The 17,654-nt window shown below is 50.5% G+C and overlaps 1 protein-coding gene and 1 long non-coding RNA gene across 2 annotated transcripts; one reads left to right on the forward strand and one right to left on the reverse strand.

Annotated features, from left to right (window-relative positions):
* Positions 1–307: 307 nt before the first annotated feature.
* On the reverse strand, positions 308–3,849 carry ARL4C (ARF like GTPase 4C). Its single transcript, XM_072342156.1, has one exon. It carries the CDS (start codon positions 3,684–3,686, stop codon positions 3,108–3,110), a length of 579 nt encoding a protein of 192 aa, XP_072198257.1. The 5' UTR covers positions 3,687–3,849; the 3' UTR covers positions 308–3,107.
* A 3,543-nt stretch (positions 3,850–7,392) lies between these two features.
* LOC140255105 (uncharacterized) lies at positions 7,393–14,179 on the forward strand. The gene is made up of 3 exons (XR_011904389.1): positions 7,393–7,653; positions 13,702–13,826; positions 13,977–14,179. It is a non-coding gene; the product is annotated as an uncharacterized lncRNA (long non-coding RNA).
* Positions 14,180–17,654: the final 3,475 nt, after the last annotated feature.

Below are 17,654 nucleotides of genomic sequence, written 5' to 3' on the forward strand. Positions count from 1 at the left end.
CAGCCTGACTCAGGTCATCACCAAATGCAGTCATTAATACCTGAAAATTCAAACCATCAGTTAGCACCTGCTCTAGCTCTCATCTCTGAAATGTCACCCATGTTTCCTGTGTCAGCAGCCACCCTGGAGCAAACAGCATCCTGTCCTGATGCTTTAACCCCTGCAGGCCCAGCTCCACCACTGCATTGCACATCACTTAGAAAAGCTACAGCCACATCCATCAAACATCACAGCCAGGGAAGGCAGCAGCCACATGCACAAGGAAGCAACTGTGAAATACAGCACTAGTAAAGAGAAAGAAGCAGAGGAACACAGGTTTTGGGTTTGGTTTTGTTTGTTTGTTTGTTTGTTTTATCAGGCCCTTTCGTTGTATAAATAATTTATTTCAGTTCACAGCGTTATGTCTGCATCTTTCAGTAAAAAGAGGAAGGACAGGAGGGACAGAGACTGGCGGTCAGCAGCAGGGCTGAGACACAGGCAGTGGGGTTTCAGACACTGTTGGGAACACGGCAAGGTAGGCAAGGTACCCCCCAAAAAGAATAAAGGGTCATTCAAACGTATTCAGAGATGACACACAACCTGGCAAGAGGCTCAGAGCAACAATACAGTTGTTTCCTTCAAGTTTCCTTCCACTGGCCAGCCCACCTTAGGTGATGCTCGTTGTCATACAGGAAAATCAGCAGACAGTTGTGAAACTGTTAGGGAAACGCCGCAGGAGCCATTAGCTACTAATTGGAGAGGTGATTTTAATTATTGCAGAAAGCAGAATCGGTGGGAATGGCACCATGGCAGCATCCCATCCCACCTGAGCCTTCGGGCATGCACTGTAAGGTGAGCACATGCCTAAAGCCTGATTGGAAAGCAAATGCTTCTCAATGGGGATGCTGAGCAGAGCGCAGTGTCCTCAGCCCCTGGGAAGGACTGAGCTCTGCTGACATCCACCCCATAACTTCAGTGCTGGTGTCTGCAGAACCAAGACCCACCTCTCGTCAGCGAGGAGGCAAAGCACACAGCTAACACCTGTGCTTGCTCTGTTTAAAACCTGCTCGCTTTTGAGATGGTGGGAAAAAATTAGTTCCCCACTTTGCCGATGAAGGTTAAAGCATTTGGCTTCCATGGCATCAAAAATGAAGACTGTTTTCTCTCCCAACAGCAAGTACCAAAGTGTTCAAGGTGAAGACTAAGCAAAGCAAACCCAAGGAAGCAGGGACACAGAGCCTCCTGAAGGCATGGGACCAGCCCACTCAACGCACAAGTCGGGGACTCAAAGGGATTCAAATCCTGCACAAGAACGGACACACTGCCTGGCCACAACGTTTGCTTCCCCAACAAAACACCGTGTATAAGGTACCGTCCTCATCCGCTCATCGCTGCCAGGGGAGAATCAACTCCCTGAAACCTGAGGGCATTTATTTCTTTGTCTGCTCGGTGGTTTCCTCGGCTGCTATGGGGAGGCTTTTCCAACAGTAAAAACCACTGCAAAATCCTGCCCAACTGCGGCTCGAAATTCAGCACGTTCAGCCCCGAGGGCTGCTGGGGCCTCCCCCATTCTTTCTGTGGGAAGCGCGGGAAGCGGAGCCCCTGCCTTTGTCCAGCAGGGAGATGATTCCAGGCTGGATCACTCCCACCCTACTACCAAACCTCCACCTGCAGAAGGAAACCACGGGGCCTGCCCCTGCCACGAGCACTCAGCCCTCCAAGAAACCAGGAACCGACCTGCTGGCAACTGGGGGCGCTTCTCTGCTTTCAGTGGGTTTAAATCTTTATATATAAAAATAACCTCCCCTCTGCCCCATGCTTCCCACCCCGCTTCTCCCAACTCTTTACATTTTCCCGGCTCTGCCGAGTCCTTTTTCCTGCTGGATTTTGCAACCTTCTGGCAGGACTGGGCAAGCTCTGCCCATTGCACTGCTGCGCAATGCTGGCAGCCACCCGTCCTGCCTTCTGTTGCCACAGACCCTCTCCCACCCCAAGCTCCCCCCCCCTCCCAAGTCGCAGAGCAGCACGGTGACCAGTCCACGTGGTGGTATACAAAGCTTTTTTTTTCTTTTTCAAAGTAATCCATGGTTTTGGATCACCCCAATCGGAGCAAATTAGCACCTCGGAGCATGCCTTTGCCTGGGCACGATCAAACACCTGCTGTGGCTTTGCTGCAGGAGATGCCACAACCAAGCTTTAGGAAACGGGGGCTCCTGGACCCCGTGCCACTTCACCCCCTTCCCTCCCCCCACCCCCCTCCCTTCCTTTATCTTCTTTCGCTTTTTTTAAGCAAACAGCTTAAAGCTCAGCACCAGTCACCAGCTGCTATGCACCTCCAGCTGCTGCGGCATTGCATGAAAGCTGTCTGTCCTCTTCATCTGCTTCCTAAAACAACCAGCCCGCAGAGGCTTTGGGTTGTCCTTTTGGAGAGGTTCTGTCCCCTTGGCCAGGTTCTGTCCTTCTTTTTGTCCTTTTGGCCACGTTCTGCCCCCTTCCGAGGGTTCTGTCCCCTTTGCAGGGTTCTGTCCCAATGGTCGCGTTTCATCCCTTGGTCATCTTTCCCCATGCTGCGTTGCTCCAAGCCGGCTGACCTTGCACAGCTTCAGCCTCACCTTTGGCCTCTCTCAAATGCACTTGCACAGGGTCCTGCCCTGTTCACCCCTAGGTTTGCCCCCCCCCAGCAGCAGTCATGGATGGGGATGGAGGGGAGCCAGGGGGCCGCCCCAGCTCCGTGGGCTCTCAGCCGCCCGCGGCATCTCGCCCCGCTCAGAGCATCTCCAGCCCGGCCATGGGGCTCAGGGGATTAGGAGCGGTGCCCTACCCCTGCTCCATGCTGCCCTATGGCCGGGGATAGGGCGGCGGGCAAAGAGGGAGAGCATAAGGAGGAGATCCTGCAGTCAGGATCTGGGCTTGGCTTGCAGGAATGGCATTGTTATCACCGCTATTGTCGTCGTTTCATTCGGAAAGGGACAAAAAACTAAAATAAAAATAAAAAAGCACGCACACACCGGAAAAAAAGAAAAGGGGGGGGGGGGAGGAAACAACCAACGAGAAAAGGATCGCTTTGGTTCTCTCTCCTCCTCCGTTCCTTTGTTTGCTCTCCCACCCGTCCGCACATCTGCGGGCTTCTACCGCTTCTTCTTCTGCTTCAGAGACTTCCTCCGCTTGAGGATCATCTCGTAGAGCTTGTCCATGCCCTCGGTCAGCCCCTCGCCGATGATGGCGCAGGCCGGCTGGATGTGGTACGTGGTGGAAGGGGTCAGCTCGTGCAGAGCCAGCTGCTTCTCGATCTCGGCCACGGGCAGCGACTTGGGCAGGTCCTGCTTGTTGGCGATGACCAGCAGCGGCGTGCCCTGGTTCTCGGCGAACTTGGTCACCTTGTGCAGCTCCGTCTTAGCCTCCTCCAGCCGGTCCACGTCCACCGAGTCCACCACGTAGATGATGCCGTCGGTGCAGCGGCTGTAGGACTTCCAGAGCGGGCGCAGCTTCTCCTGGCCGCCCACGTCCCAGAAGTGGCAGCTGATGCCCTTGGCCGTGCCGTTGCTCAGGCGGATCTTCTCCGTGTTGAAGCCGATGGTGGGCACCGTGTTGACGAACTCGTTGAACTTCAGCCGGTAAAGCACCGTGGTCTTCCCTGCCGAGTCCAGGCCCAGCATGACGATGTGCAGGGACTGAAAGGCGGAGATGTTGGAGGAGATGTTCCCCATGGCCGCCCCCGGCTCCGCCGCCCTCACAGCCCCGCACCCATCTCCGCGCCGGCCCGGCCCGCCCGCCTCGGCTCGGTTTGTCCCGGCCCGGCTCGGCTCGGCCCCTGGCGGAGCGGCGGGCAGCACGGTCCCACGCCGCGCCGGGGCTCGGGGACTGCCGGCCGCCCCGCCCGGGAGGAGGGGCCGCGCCGCCGCTGCCGCCACTTCCCTCCTCCTCCTCCTCCTCCTCCTTCTCCTCCTTCTCCTCCTTCTCCTCCTTCTCCTTCCTGCCTTTCCGTCGCCTCATGGCGGCGTGCCCCTCTCGCATGGTCCCGGAGCAGCCCCCGGGCGTGGGGCCGGGCTGCGGGAGCCGGCTGGGGAAGCGCGGATGCTGAGATGCGGCCATCTCGGTGACATCCCAGCGCCGTGAGCTGAGCGATCCCCACCGCGCACCCACCCCAGCGCCGAGACCTCTCGCCTTTTGTGCTTTACAAATGCCCTCTCTCCGTGTTCTGGCCCCCGAGGTCTGTCCCAGGGCGGCAGGGAGATACCTCTGCCCCACACTCTGCCCCACTCCTCCTTCTGGCGGTTGGTTTTACTATCACTCCCAATCCCAAGAGCAGCAGCAGAGCTGCTCCTGTGCTGCTATCCACCTCCTTCAGAGCGCTTGTAAAATGACTATCAACCACATCTGACAGCTTAACAGGAAAGCCCCGGAGAAAGAAGTATAATGCAGGAGGCAGATATCGCTTTTAGTTTAAGATGCTCTTCCTATGCAGCACGCAGTGGGGATTGTTGGGATGGAGTGGGATCGTTTCTCATCTTCATATTTCATTCTGCAGATGCATGTTTGCTGCTTTACGGGGAGATAAGGCTACCTGCTAACACGCGGTGTCATTAAAAATACAGGCAGCTTGCTGTGACACTGCGGAGGTGACAGTTTGTGTGGAAATCACCACGTGGTGACAATGTGAGAAGCATGGGGAGCTCCGTGAGCACAGCGTGCAGGAGGAAGGCTGCTTGGCACAGCATCACCACTCAGAAGGCAGGGCACAGGCATAGGGCTGGCTGGGATATCACAGAACCACACTATCATTATGATTGGAAAAGGCATCTCAGATCACCCAGTCAAACCCCAGCCCGTCCCACCGTGCTCACTGCCCACATCCCTCAGTGCCACATCTCCACAGGTCTGGAACAACTTGTAGGAGTGGTGATTCCACCACCTCCATGGGCAGATGTACCACTGCAGCACCGCTCTTTCTGAGCACTTGGAAACCCTCTCCCCCCCATCACCTCTCATGCAGAAGCCAAAGCCTCCCCTCCCTTCCTCCTCTTTCATCCCCGCTGCTGAAGATGGCTTTGAGCCTCCAGTTGAGGGGCTTCCTTTTTGAAAGAGGCCACCAAAACCTCTTTCCGAAGTGGAAGGGAAAGGTGCCCCTCCTGTTTTCACCCCAGCATTGATTGCGAGTTATAAATAAAGTCGAGATTAGATCGACAGCCTGATCAGAGCTAGGGGATGTTCTAAAAAAAATGGCCTTATATCAAATGATCCCGAGGGGACAGAGATAAACAGGAGCATTGCAGTGCTGAATTATGCTGCAGCTAATGCCAGCTATCCATAAATAAGCTGTTAAAACCTCTGCTGAATATTAAGTGCAGGCATAACAGCGTTAATCGCGGTGAGGGGAGTATGCCAAGTCAATTCAGTGGCAAATTTAGGGAGAGGAAACCCATCTTGTCCATAAGCTCTCCCCTCCTCTACTTTCCTCCCCCCCACCCCCTTCCCGTCATCCCCCCACTCCCCCTCTCCCGAGGTTATGCAGCCAAGGTTAAAGCCAGCATTAGCATCTAAATGTCTGCCTGAGAGCATCTGACAAAGGCAGTACTTGCTGGTCCCCAACATTTCGCTCCAGCAGCAAGAAGGTTGTTGCTGCCATAGTAACTGCTTTCAGACATGGCAATTATTTCTTCCCAGCCCCACCAACCCATCTCCCTTCCCCCAGCTAATCCTGCGCTTGAGTGTATCTTTTTTTCCCTCCTTTTCTTTCTTTCCTTTTTCTTTTTTCAATCAATGGTGGCTCACAAAGGGACTGAGGCTGCACGTACCCACCAGCAGCATGCCCATGGATGGCACAGGGATGCTGCCACTGCGCAGGCACAGGACATCCGTGATGGTGTCTGATCTGCAACCAGTTAGCCCTCTATCGCTCGGGCAAAGCGAGGGCAGCAGTTTTTGCAAGCAAAATCCAGTGACTCTGGGGCAAAATTGGTTTGCAAAGAGTGTTGCAGCTCCCAGCCCATGCAGGCTCCTCTCGGACTCCGCTGCCCATTTCTTCTTAGTAGCAGCAGTTGTCTTAGTCTGCTCCCTTTTGTTCCTGTTTTAAAAGCAGAGACACCAGCCCAAACAAAGTTAATAGGCAAGGGCTGTAATTACAGTTTCCCCCATTCTTGGGGGTTGCCTCTCCGAAGCTAATTAATAGCATCCCTGTGACTAATGCTTGGGCTGTGGGAACGGCTTGAAGAATGCACTGAGAGCCAGAACTGCGGCAGCCACCCCTCAAACAGCTCATGGTGACACAAGGCATCTCCAACCAGCTTAGAGGGACCTCCCACCTCCTTCCAGTAATTCTAGAGTGAGCTCTGCCAGAGCTGTGGCTCTCCCGGATGAAGAATGTGTTGTGGGAAGTCTCATCCCTATTAGTGAGAACTAACAGCCTTTGGGAGGCTTTCTGGGGATGATGCACCTGCACCTCTTCCATTCAGCGACCTTTTCTTGTGCCTTTTTGTTTACATCCACGCTCTGTTCCTTCCTAAGGACCTATGGTGGCTCAGCAGCAGCCCAACCTGGATAACGAGGCCAGGTAACTCAGGATCATTATGGTCTGGAGATGAATTCAACCCTGTGCAAACATTTGGGGCCAAGGAGGCCTTGTGGCTCAGAAACACAGTCCTGGGGATGAGCGGAGGGTTGGAGGGAGGCATGGATAAAAGCAGCATAATAATGGAGTAATATCTGAATCCACAAGTGCTCCTAATACAGGAATGGGAAATAATCCGTTCATCTGCAGCTCAGCAGCTCGGCTCCATGTAGTGACCTCAGATGGCTCTCTTGAGGCCAAGAGAAGTCCTCCAAGGACTGGCTTAAAGCCAACTTTAAAGCCTAACCTTCAGGAAATTTAAAACAAGTTAAATATATACATACATACATACATACATATATATGTTATTTCAAAAGAGTTCACGTGAAAACTGCTTAGCAAGGCAGCACAAAACCCATCCAGCTGTGATTCACGCCCCTGTAAGCAGCCAGGAGTGGAGCCCCTTGCAGGAATGCAAGAGCGGGGCAGGTGTGTATTACAGTCTTTGCAGTGCTGTTACTTTATTTATTCATTGATTTATTTATTTTGCCATGAATTCTCGACTGCAAAGCTTTGCAAAGTGCCTTCTCAACATCCTGAAGCAGAATGCCACAGCTTACCTGTTTGCTGGATAAAAGGAATCTCCTCAGTGTGAGTTTGCCCTGAAATTTCCCCTGCAAACTCACTCATGTTAAGTACAGCCTTGGAGGCTGAAGCAAAGGCGGGTGAGCACAAATGCTTTCTGACAGGTTAGGCTGGGATATTCACCAAAGATGACTCTTTTTTGTGTGCTGTGCTTGCATCACAACCCTAACGGTGCCTGTCACTTTTCCTCCAATCCTGAACTTCTGCAGGAGGAACAAAACATTTGCCTGACTTGAGCGAGCAGAGACAAAAGGAGAGTGTTCTGTGCTTTGGTTCCTGCCATTTGCTGAGGTGACAGACGTCATTTTTGCATGAGGAGTACTGCTGCAGCTGAACACACCAGGACGGGAAGCTGGGATGAGACTCATGCTGGATCAAGCAAAGCAGCGCCTGTGTTTCCTGGTTACATCTAAGGTGTGATTTGGCTTTCCTGCCAGCTCGGATGCCTGAGCTGCAGGGAATAACATCTGATGTGCAGAAGGGTGAGAAAAGTAGGATGTCCTCCTTTAAACACAGAGGTATTGTGGGGGTTGAGGATTCAGCTGTCTCTGGTTTTAGCTACTGCATCAGGGACTCCACATTAGTTGCCCATTGCCCTCAGCAGGGTGTCAGGGACATCTATAGCAGGACTAATTGTCTGGGAAGAGTGACAGGGACATTTTTAGCAATAGCAATTATCTGGTCCTTCATTTCTGAACACCTCTCAGCCTCTGGTTTCTGGAGGGCCTGCCAGGTAAAAGCATATTTGCCCCATCCAGCAGCAGTTTCTCAAACCATTGTCAGGCCCTGGTGAATCCCCAAAGCCATGGGGGCTCTTATGGAGGCAGAGACCCAGTGTGGATCACAGTCTCTGGTCTCCTAGGCTTTCCCCCATTGAAGCAGGTGGCTGATGCTTGAGGGAGCCTGCAGCATATGGAGCTTTCCCAGGAGCAGCACCTGAGCTGGAGCTGCAGCCTGAGAAGAGACCCATGGTGGAGAAGTTCCTGAAGGATGGGCCCCGTGGGTTGTACTCGTGTTGGAGCTGCAGCCTGTGGAAAGGGCTCATGTGGGATCCATGGACAGGACAAATGGTTGCAAAGGGCTCTTTTCGAGCTGTCTGGTCAGATATGATGGCAGTGATAGGCAGGATGGATAAGATGATTCATGCTTGTCTGTAGAAACACGATCAACACATTGTTCCCCTCCCTCACTCCTGTCCCAATCAACATTGGGTCCCTCTGTCTTTGTCCAGCACTGTATGCAGTTCTGCCTGGTAGAAAAGCCCGAGCTGCATATGTTGTCCTACAATTTTTCTGCAACCCTCTCAGAAAGAGATGTGGATTAGCTTTGCTGACACTGATAAGCAAGAGGCTTAGAAAAACTATCCATTTCTAAGCATCCATTCCAGGGCAGTAAATCTTGGAGCCTACCTAGCTGTACGCATGGCAGGGAGAGCGAAAGCACAGTGCTGGTGTGGATTTAGGGCTCATGAATCACCCTGTGCTCTCCAATGGTGCCCCAGCAGCTCACATTGCCTCCTCGTGTGATTTGCAACCACAAATTTCTGCTTAGCCCCCAGAAATACAAAAGTGTTTTATTTGCTCCTGTTCTCTGTCCCTTTTTCTTTTCTCCCTTAAAGGAGCCGCTTCATCATTACAGGGGCAGATCCTAACATCTCTTCCAGGAGGATTCGCTCTGTGATCTTCCTAGGCACAGAAGTGAGGCTCACTGGCCTGCAGTTCCCTGGGATTTCCTTTCTCCCCTTCTTGAATATGCTGTTTCCATTTCTCCAGTCACTAAGCACAGCGGTGAATGGACACTGATACCTTGCTGATACAATTTCACATTGCTATGGGCAACACCTGCCTGCTAATACAAGAGGCAGTTTGATGCAACAAAGCCATAATTCAGTTCAGCGTGGTCTAGGTAGTGTAATGAAGTGTAGAGCTGGAGCTGGAGCCACTTATTCCCTTTTCAAGGCTGGCAGTGGGAAGAAAACAGGGCTTGCACTGTGGGCATCCTTGTCCTGAACGCATCATTTCCTCAGCCATCGAATCTGTAAGCTGGGCTGGAGAAAGAATATGAGCTAAAAGCTGCCCTCTTATGGCCGTTTATAGTCACTAAACGGAATTCCTCTAGCTGGTTGGAAAAGTGGGCAAAGGGCTGGGTATATCTTACAGCAGCCTGGACAACCAGCACCGTCATCACTCTGGTGCCGTGCCCTTGCAGATGCTTTGGGGTCCCTGCCACAGATCTCTTGTGCTCCTGTGAAAACCCTCTAGTTTTCCTGGCAGAGAGCAAAGCTTACAGCAAGCGTGCTGGCTTTGCGGAACATGCATGACTGGAGCAGCTACATCCATGCAAGTGGTGGGGAGGAGATCTGTGGTCAGAGGAGATGTGGTGGCACAAGAAAGCATCTTCCCCACATGGAGACTGCCAACGCACCTCCAGAACAGCTGCTGCCAGCATGTGTCATTTGTTATCTTCTCCTTTCAGAGAGGGTCCTCTGAAATACATGAACTTTTGCTTGTTCTCACACTGGATTACTGACACCTGGGTTGACTCCTTTGACTGCATGGTTTAGGATTTATTTTCCCATTGTACTATGTTGTTTCCTAAGGAGGATGAAAGCCCCAGAGGCACATACCTGGGTCAAGATCCCCTGTGGTTACTGGCAAGGGAAAGACTTTAAAGTCATTGCCTCCCCTGCATGAATTCTCCTTTGGGATAGGAATTCTCCTTTGATTGAGCAGGATACCTGCAGACTGTATGAGCTTTTCACAACCCCAAAGCCCTAACCTGCCTGGAAAATAAAAGCAACCTGAATTAACCACCCACAGAAGGCTCAGCTCTACTCAGGGACTGGGACAAGCTGTTTTCTAGTGCCACCTGGTTATGGCCCAGAGACAAACCTCACATTTGGATTAAGCGGGCCCAGGGGACCTGGTATCATTAGGGACCACCACTTGGCAATGTGCTTTCTGTTCTCTCTGGTTCCATCCTGGTCCTTGTCCTTTACTATCAGACATCAGATTTTGAGTCAAATCTGAGCACACATTTGGGAATGTTGCATTTCCATGCTGGACCTATTTAGTGTGCAACTTGATTCCCAGACTCTTGCACTCAGGCTTTCAATCAGAAATCTGGTACATGGAGTGGAAAAGCCAAGCAATGCAAGCTGACCAGCAAGGTGCTTGGTTGCTGCTGGGCAAGTGGCAGCCTTCTGCCTCTGAGCCTCTGGGGCAGGGTCTAAATCAGCAATGATGTGAGCCGTGAAGAGAAAAGGACTTGCTATGGAGGGGAAGGGATGTAAGCTAGGAGCAAGCAACTGTGAAAACTATAGTGTTAGGCTTTGTCAGCTCCTCCTTCACCCAGCTGACAGCATTTTCCTGCCAGCAATGACTTCCATCTCCCACCCAGCCCAAGCTGTGTTTTGCCTGTGGCATTTGCACATTTGTGCTGGTGCAAAGCTGTCACATCACCATCCATCTCCACCTCATCCTGGCTGTCCCCAGGCACAATGAGCAGGCAGGGTGGCCTGCAGGAAAGGCAGGGGAATGAACTTTAATATTCTCTTTCCACGGTACAGCCAGGAGGCTGCCAGCTGCAGAGTTCATCCAGCCCAGGCTTCTGAGAAGAGGAATAAATGAACCACCCAACTGTATCCCCTACAGATACTTTTTAGTTTGAAAAGGAGTCTGAGCACAGCATCATGCAGTGGGGGGCGGAAGGGATATTTGCATTTCAGTGACTCGTGAAGACAGAGGGCCAGCATTCGTGCAAAGAAGCACCACCAGCAACAAAAATCCATGCCCTAAACAGAGCTGAGAACTCTTCAGCTTGTGCTTGCCGTCAATTCCACCTCGGTTCGGCTCTTGCTCTTGTGCTCTTGCATCGCTAGGGGGAAGCGTTTGCCTGCTGGATGGGCACGCTGCCGGCTCGGGTCGGTCCCTGCTGTGCACGGTGACAGCTCGCCCCGGCTCACAGCTGCTTTGCAGGGAGGGCACGGCTGGCCCCACAACTCCCGGTCACTGCTTATTTTCTCGGTTCAGACCACGAGGACATAAAAGTGCCGCTAATAGCGCCCGGCAAGGATAAATAGAAGTGACTGCTCTTTTCTAATCAAGCTGTTGTTTAGCTCCTGGAGTTTGCAATGCTCCCCCTTAGCTCAGCATCCACCACCTCCTTCCTCAAGGAGCTGCTTCTTGAGTAGCTACCAGCATTGCTTCTTCTAGCTTCATCTGATTCCTACCTGGAAACAGCCAGTCTGTGCGTAGGAGGCAACATCTTCCCCCTGATGAAGGGCAAAGAAACAAACCCAAAAGCTTAGTCTTTCAAAAGGACACATCTAAATTGCCCATAAGGAGGGGGATAAGAGCTCAGATTTGCTGCTGTGAGGATGGGAGCTCCTGAGCCACTTCCAGCTGTCCCAAGAACAGTTTGCCCAGGGAAGTGATAGAGTCATCGCCCCTGGAGGTGTTCAAGTGACATGGAGCTGTGGCACTGAGGGACGTGGTCAGTGGGCATGGTGGGGGTGGATTGATGCTTGGTCTAAATGATCTTCAAGATCTTTTCCAACGTGAATGATTCTACGATTTTCGCATTCTGTGGTTCTATGATCTGGCTTGGGGCATCTGCTCATCTAGAAATGGGAGTGTTTCATACATGGCTCCATGGGATGTAAGAGGACTGGAATATGAGATCAGGGCTCCAAAGGCAGCTGCATGGGAACTGTTGAGTGCCAGCCTGAGCTACTGATGGAGCACCTGGGGAACGGACCCAGTCAGCCCTGGGAGCACAGGTGAAGGCAATTCAGCTGTGCAATTGGAAGGGGTGGAGCCTGGCTGCACCTCTCTTAAACCTTCCATTTAAGGGCTGGAAGGCTTTCTGGTTGGAGATTCCTCCTTTGTGGAATTTCTACTGTGAGCCTAAGTCTTCAGAGACTGGTGAGCCCCTTCTTTTCTTTTGTAACATCTTCCCATTGTGTTGCCCCCCTTCTCTCCCTCCATGGCTACAGTCACCCTCTCTGATATGCCTTTTATGCAATGACCCTGTCAGCATCCCCTCTTTGTCCTGTTGCGGTCTTGAGCTGTACATGTGGGCAAGGACTGGGATACCTTCCCACAAGTGTAGGAGCCTAGTAGCAACAACTGAGCTCCCAGCATGGTGCTGTGTTGGGAGGTGCCAAGTTTTGCAGTTTTATTGTGGCTTTTATGGTGTTACAATCAACAGGCCAGCTTGTGGAGTCCTGGGGGCTAGCAGGCTTTTGTCCAGTCTACTTTTATCCTCTGCTCCTTTGCTATAGGAGCCTTCTGCTTTAAGGTACATCTTGCAATCTTCTGGGGCATGAGAATACGCTGCTATGCCCACTGCAGCCTCTGGCAGTATTTTCCTCCTCAGAAAGGAACACAGTGTCTGTGCAACTTGAAAAATAAAAGTCTGCCCTAGGAGTTTGCTTGTCAAAAGAGAGAAATGTCCTAGTTTGTGTCGAGGGGACAAATGGAAGCAGGTTGACCTCCCTTGTTAGCATCGCTTAAACTGGAGGAAAGAAGCTCAGAGAAGCAGCCCAGTGATTTGTTCTCCTTTAAAAATGACCCTGTCATCGTGCTCCACTGTTGATACCAGCAGCGGGGCTGGCACTGAGCCTAGTCTAGGAGGAAAAATAATGAGTGTTCCCCTCCTCGTTCTGCTGCTTTACAGAATCACAGCATGGCTTGGGTTAGAAAGGACCTTAGAGGCCGTTCAGTCCCAACTGGCAGCGGGGTTTGGCCATGGGGGTCCACCCCAAAAACTGGTGAGACTGGGATCAGAGACTGAGCCTGCCTGTGGGGTGTGGTGTGATAATATCTACCTACAAATAAATATCCTCTCTGACAGACCATCACCCAGCCTCAGCTCTTCTAAGACCCCAGGCTGCTGCTTAGGAGATGATGATGTTTTGGGGTCACTGGTTTGACCTTTTGCTTTTTGAAGCTTGCCTTCTCCTTTGTCCTATGCAAAAAGGAAGGAGATGTTTTGAGTTTTTGTGAACAACACAAAAGCAGTGGGGCTGTTTTGTCCCTTCTTAAACAAGATGGAAACACACTGTCCTTTTTCCAACCCTTTCTTAGCACCTTCCCTGTTAATTCCCATTACTCTTGGCCCAGCTTTCAGATCTTTGACAAATTCTCTCTGTTTGGTTCCCAAGTACGAAACTTCCACTATGATTTTTCACTAGAGGTCATCAATGACACCAAAACTGGTTAGTAATTTTCTCCTGAACTTTCTCAAAGCCAGCTGTGACTCAGCTGCTACAATCTGGAACTAACAGGGAATGGCAGGAATGCCTGTAGGGAAATACCCCCCTAAAATATTTCCCTTTAAAAATGCTTTTACTGTGACCTCCTTACTCATGTGAATAACTTTTGACCAAATTCTGTCACACAGCTAGGTTTCATACTGCTCTCTTGTTTTAAAAGCACTAAAAAGTATCATGTCGTCATCAGTCATGGGTGAGCTCTGTAGAGCCACAAAGGTTTCCAAAGGCTTCATTTTCACTTGTTTCTTTGCAGGAACTTGGGACCCCTCCCCCGTGCCTGGGATCACTCACGTTTCTGCCATGATCCCAAGGGGGATTTTGGAAGAGGCAGAGGTTGCCCGGAGAGGTGGTGGAAGCCCTATCCTGGAGACACCCAAGGTCAGGCTTGATGGGATTCTGAACACCTGATGGCGCTCCCTCTTCACTGCAGGGGAGATGGGCTGGGTGACCTTAAAGTATCCCTTCCAATTCAAACAATTCTATGATTGTATGATCACAATGTGATTTCAAGTCTTACTCTCTCTGCAGAGCAGTCAGGTCCTATTTGCTTGACAAAGAAGTGGCAAAGACCCCCTGCCCTCTTTGGCCAGTCCCGTGTAACCATCCAAAGTGGTGCCAGCACTCTTCCCCAAGGAAATAATGCTTCCATTTGCTAGCTGACTGCTCAGGAACCCTCTGCTTCTTCTGTCCCATGTCAGAGCTGGGCTATCTACCAGCACGATCTCTCATTGCCACTGGTGAGCATTAGTAACCTGTGAAATATGTAGATATGAGGATGTATTTGCAGGAGGGCTCATGCTCAGCCAGCCACTTTGTAGGCCGCATTTCTGGATGTGCCCTTGTGTGCTGCCAGCACCATTCACAGCTCCTTCCATCAGCAGGGAAAGCAAAACATGAAATGAATGTGCCTCTGGGGGAAGAAGAGCTGGTGATTTGGGGATCTGAGGGGAGTAACTTTGAGCATTAAAACAGATTGCATGAAAAAAAGGAAGAGATAAGGCATCAGGTTTGCAGTAATTGTTTTGTATAGGTACAGAAGGTGAAACTGCAAAGCAGCTTCTAGGTAGAGAAACTGCAATAGATTCTTTGATTTTCAGACACGTATTAATCTGTGAGGGTAATGGAAGTTGGTTTGGAAGATATATGGCATCTTTCTAGCCTTATTGTGAAAAAGATGATTAATTCACTGTTTTCCTTGATTTAAATCTATTGATTTTGTTTTCGTTTCTCAGTCTTCTGCTAGTTTTGTTTGCTTTTTAAATTATTTGCCCCCAAATATCTCATTGGTTCCCATGCTCCAGTTCTGTGATTCTTATTGCTAGTGAGGAGGAAAGGCCTGAGTTGTATGAGTGCAATTATACCAGCGTGGAGTTGATTGTATATTCATACTGACCTTAGCTTCTTGCTGCGTTCAGCAGCTGGATGCTGGGATGGAGCTGTAGGTCAGGAGCTCAGGGTCTGTAAGTGCACCATTCTCATATAGCCTAAGAAGATTCAATAGGGTATCAGGGTGTATGTGCCCAGCCCTCACTGCCAAAGTCAGGTCATCTACTGATAGTCTGTATGTATTTATGTGCATATATTTCAAAGACACCTCTGGCTTATTTCTTGCTATGTTTGGAAGGAAGCTGAGATCTAGCACTCACTTATTTGTTGCGCTGTGTCCTTTGAAGATGGGATTCCCAAGTTATTCTCTTCTCCATCTTTTTCTCCCTGCTCATTACTTTAACCCTTGGGCAGCTTCTGGCTCTTTTGGCTGATGGAGAGCTGGGCGGGGGAGGTCTCTGATGCTTTTAATTGATCTGAGCTTTGGGGAAGCTGGTGGCTGTGAGGAGGGACAGTCTTCCTGCAGAGCAGATGAGGAAAAGTGCAGTGCAGTTAAATGAGCCATATTGCTCTTGTGTACCATATTTAGAGAGAGTGAGGACTACGTGTCTGCATCCAAACACTTCAGCCTTCTTACAGCCATCACATTTCTCCCATGAGGCTGAGAAGTGAAACCCCCATTTGCTGCTGTCTGTGTTAATTAGAAATCTGCCAAGCCTGAGCCCTCTTTAATAATTAAAAGGAGGGGGGAAAAAAAGACAAAAAAACCCTATTTTATTGCTGAAGTGAGTTCCATGCCAATATAAATCACATCAGAGATGAAGCTGCACAATTGGATGAGTCTGGATGGAAATGAGTTTCCACAAGCTTATTTTTCTGTCACTCTTTCTATCCCTGATGTGTCTTTGCCACCTCATTTCTGCCACTCCTCAGAGCTCCATTGGGGTGCTGGGCTCCCAGCACAAGGCTGCTTCAGGCATGCTTTGTCCCAGCACAGTTTAATATCTGAACGCTTGATGGTGCAATCTCATAACATTCTTTATACTGTAGTGTTTTGGTTTTTTTCCTCCTGTTTTCTAGCAGTGGGATTAAATAACCCTGATGGTAGTTGCACCTCCTGCTGTAAAATGGGCTCTAAATGAATTGCTATGTTAAGAGGGGACCGTGTGTCCCTCACTGTGCTCACCAGCTCAGAGTGCAGCTCTGTCTCCCGGATGTCACTCTCCATCACTGCAGGGTCTTGTTGGTAGCAAGTGGCATGGGGAACACTTGCTTTTGTAGGGTCAGGTCAGGCTGGTCTAGGCCAGAATGCCCCACTGCAGTGTGTCAGAGTCTGTGAAGGATTTGGTGTTGCAGGTAGGGTCTGGAGCCTTGTGCACCATAGCTGCTGTGAGTCTGTTCATCACAGATTTATCTGGCTTGCTACTGAGCTCAGGAGTGTTTCAGCATCTATACTCCAGGCTGGAATCGCTCTGCTGGATGTGCAATTAGAAGGAGTGACCCATCACTCCTATTCACTTCTCCCTGCCAGCATTGATGCTGGTGCCTTAATGGTGTCTCTCTCTTTGGCCTTTTCATACTTCTTGCAAAAACCATCCCTGTTCTGCCTGCCTGCTCAAGCGGAACAAGAGAGTTCATGCAGTATTTTCTTCCACTGTGTCAGAGATATCACTTCTTGCATCTAATCTGGCCACGTACCTTTGCTGTTTCACACTGCTCTGCCCTTTCCTGTTGCTGTCGCAGGGGTTACTCCCATTACAGCAGGACCAAAGCAGCTCACTTCTTTCAGAAGCTCCTAGGAGGACTGTCTACCCATGGTCAGCAACGGGGGGTTGTTGCTGGAGGCCTCTGCAAAAAACTCTGGCCTATGGCTTACCCCACCTGCTCAGATGGGTGTTGCTCTTGCTTTTCACCTGAAATCAGAGCTGCTTTATTTACGGTGTGATGACTAGCTCCCAGGCAGCCAGGCTTCAATGCATACTAATGAACAAAACAAATGTTTTTCCCCTCAAAGTATCATGTGTTTTCCCAGACTTCCCTGCATCTCAACCAGCGAGATAACATCAAAGTGGTAAAATTTAATGAACCTGCTGCATTAGAGCGCAGAGTGATTTATTGGCTGCTATGCAGAGGGGAAGCTCTGCTGCTAAGACTTTTCAGTGTACTCCTCTGATTTTACTAGGTTAAAAATCATTGCAGCCCATTTGATGGGCAGCCATTCTTAGTGCTGCTCTGTAGCAGAAAGACCGATGGACAGCTATGACTGCTGATCAGCATAAGTGTGAGTGCTCCTGCTTGAAGACAGCAGGCAATGAGCAGTGCCCTGTCTTTTCTGAGATGGGCACATTGCTGAAACAGCCCAATTTCAAGAGGAAACTGAGGACATGCTTATTAAGTGCAACAACAACAGAACAATTCCACATGATGCAGCCCATCTACAGAATACATAAGAGTGGGGAGGGAGGCTTTAATTACGCAGCCATTTCCATGACAACCTCTTCTATCATATGGCCAAGCATAAGGCTCTCTGCTCCTCTCCTGCTTGGTCTTGTTCACCTCTGGAACAGCTACTCCAGGATAAGAGCCCAGCTGTACCTCAGTGCGTTCTACACAATTCTGCAATAGCAGGAAAAAAACACCCAATCTAATGACTGGTCTTACACAGAGAAGGGCTGGAGGAGCCTGGTTTTACTTCCATTGCAATTGCTTTCTCCTGCCTTGATGACAAATCCATCCAGGTGTTGTTGGTCAAGCCAAGGAGAGGCACTTTTCTCTGCATGAGTCTCTTGTAGTCTTGGTGCATACCCTTCTTTCTGGGCAAGGTCAAAGGGATCCTCATTTGCTTCTTATTTTTGTTTCATGGGACGAGCATGACTTTGG

This window comes from Excalfactoria chinensis, chromosome 7 (genome assembly GCF_039878825.1).
Source record: "Excalfactoria chinensis isolate bCotChi1 chromosome 7, bCotChi1.hap2, whole genome shotgun sequence".
NCBI lineage: Eukaryota > Metazoa > Chordata > Aves > Galliformes > Phasianidae > Excalfactoria > Excalfactoria chinensis.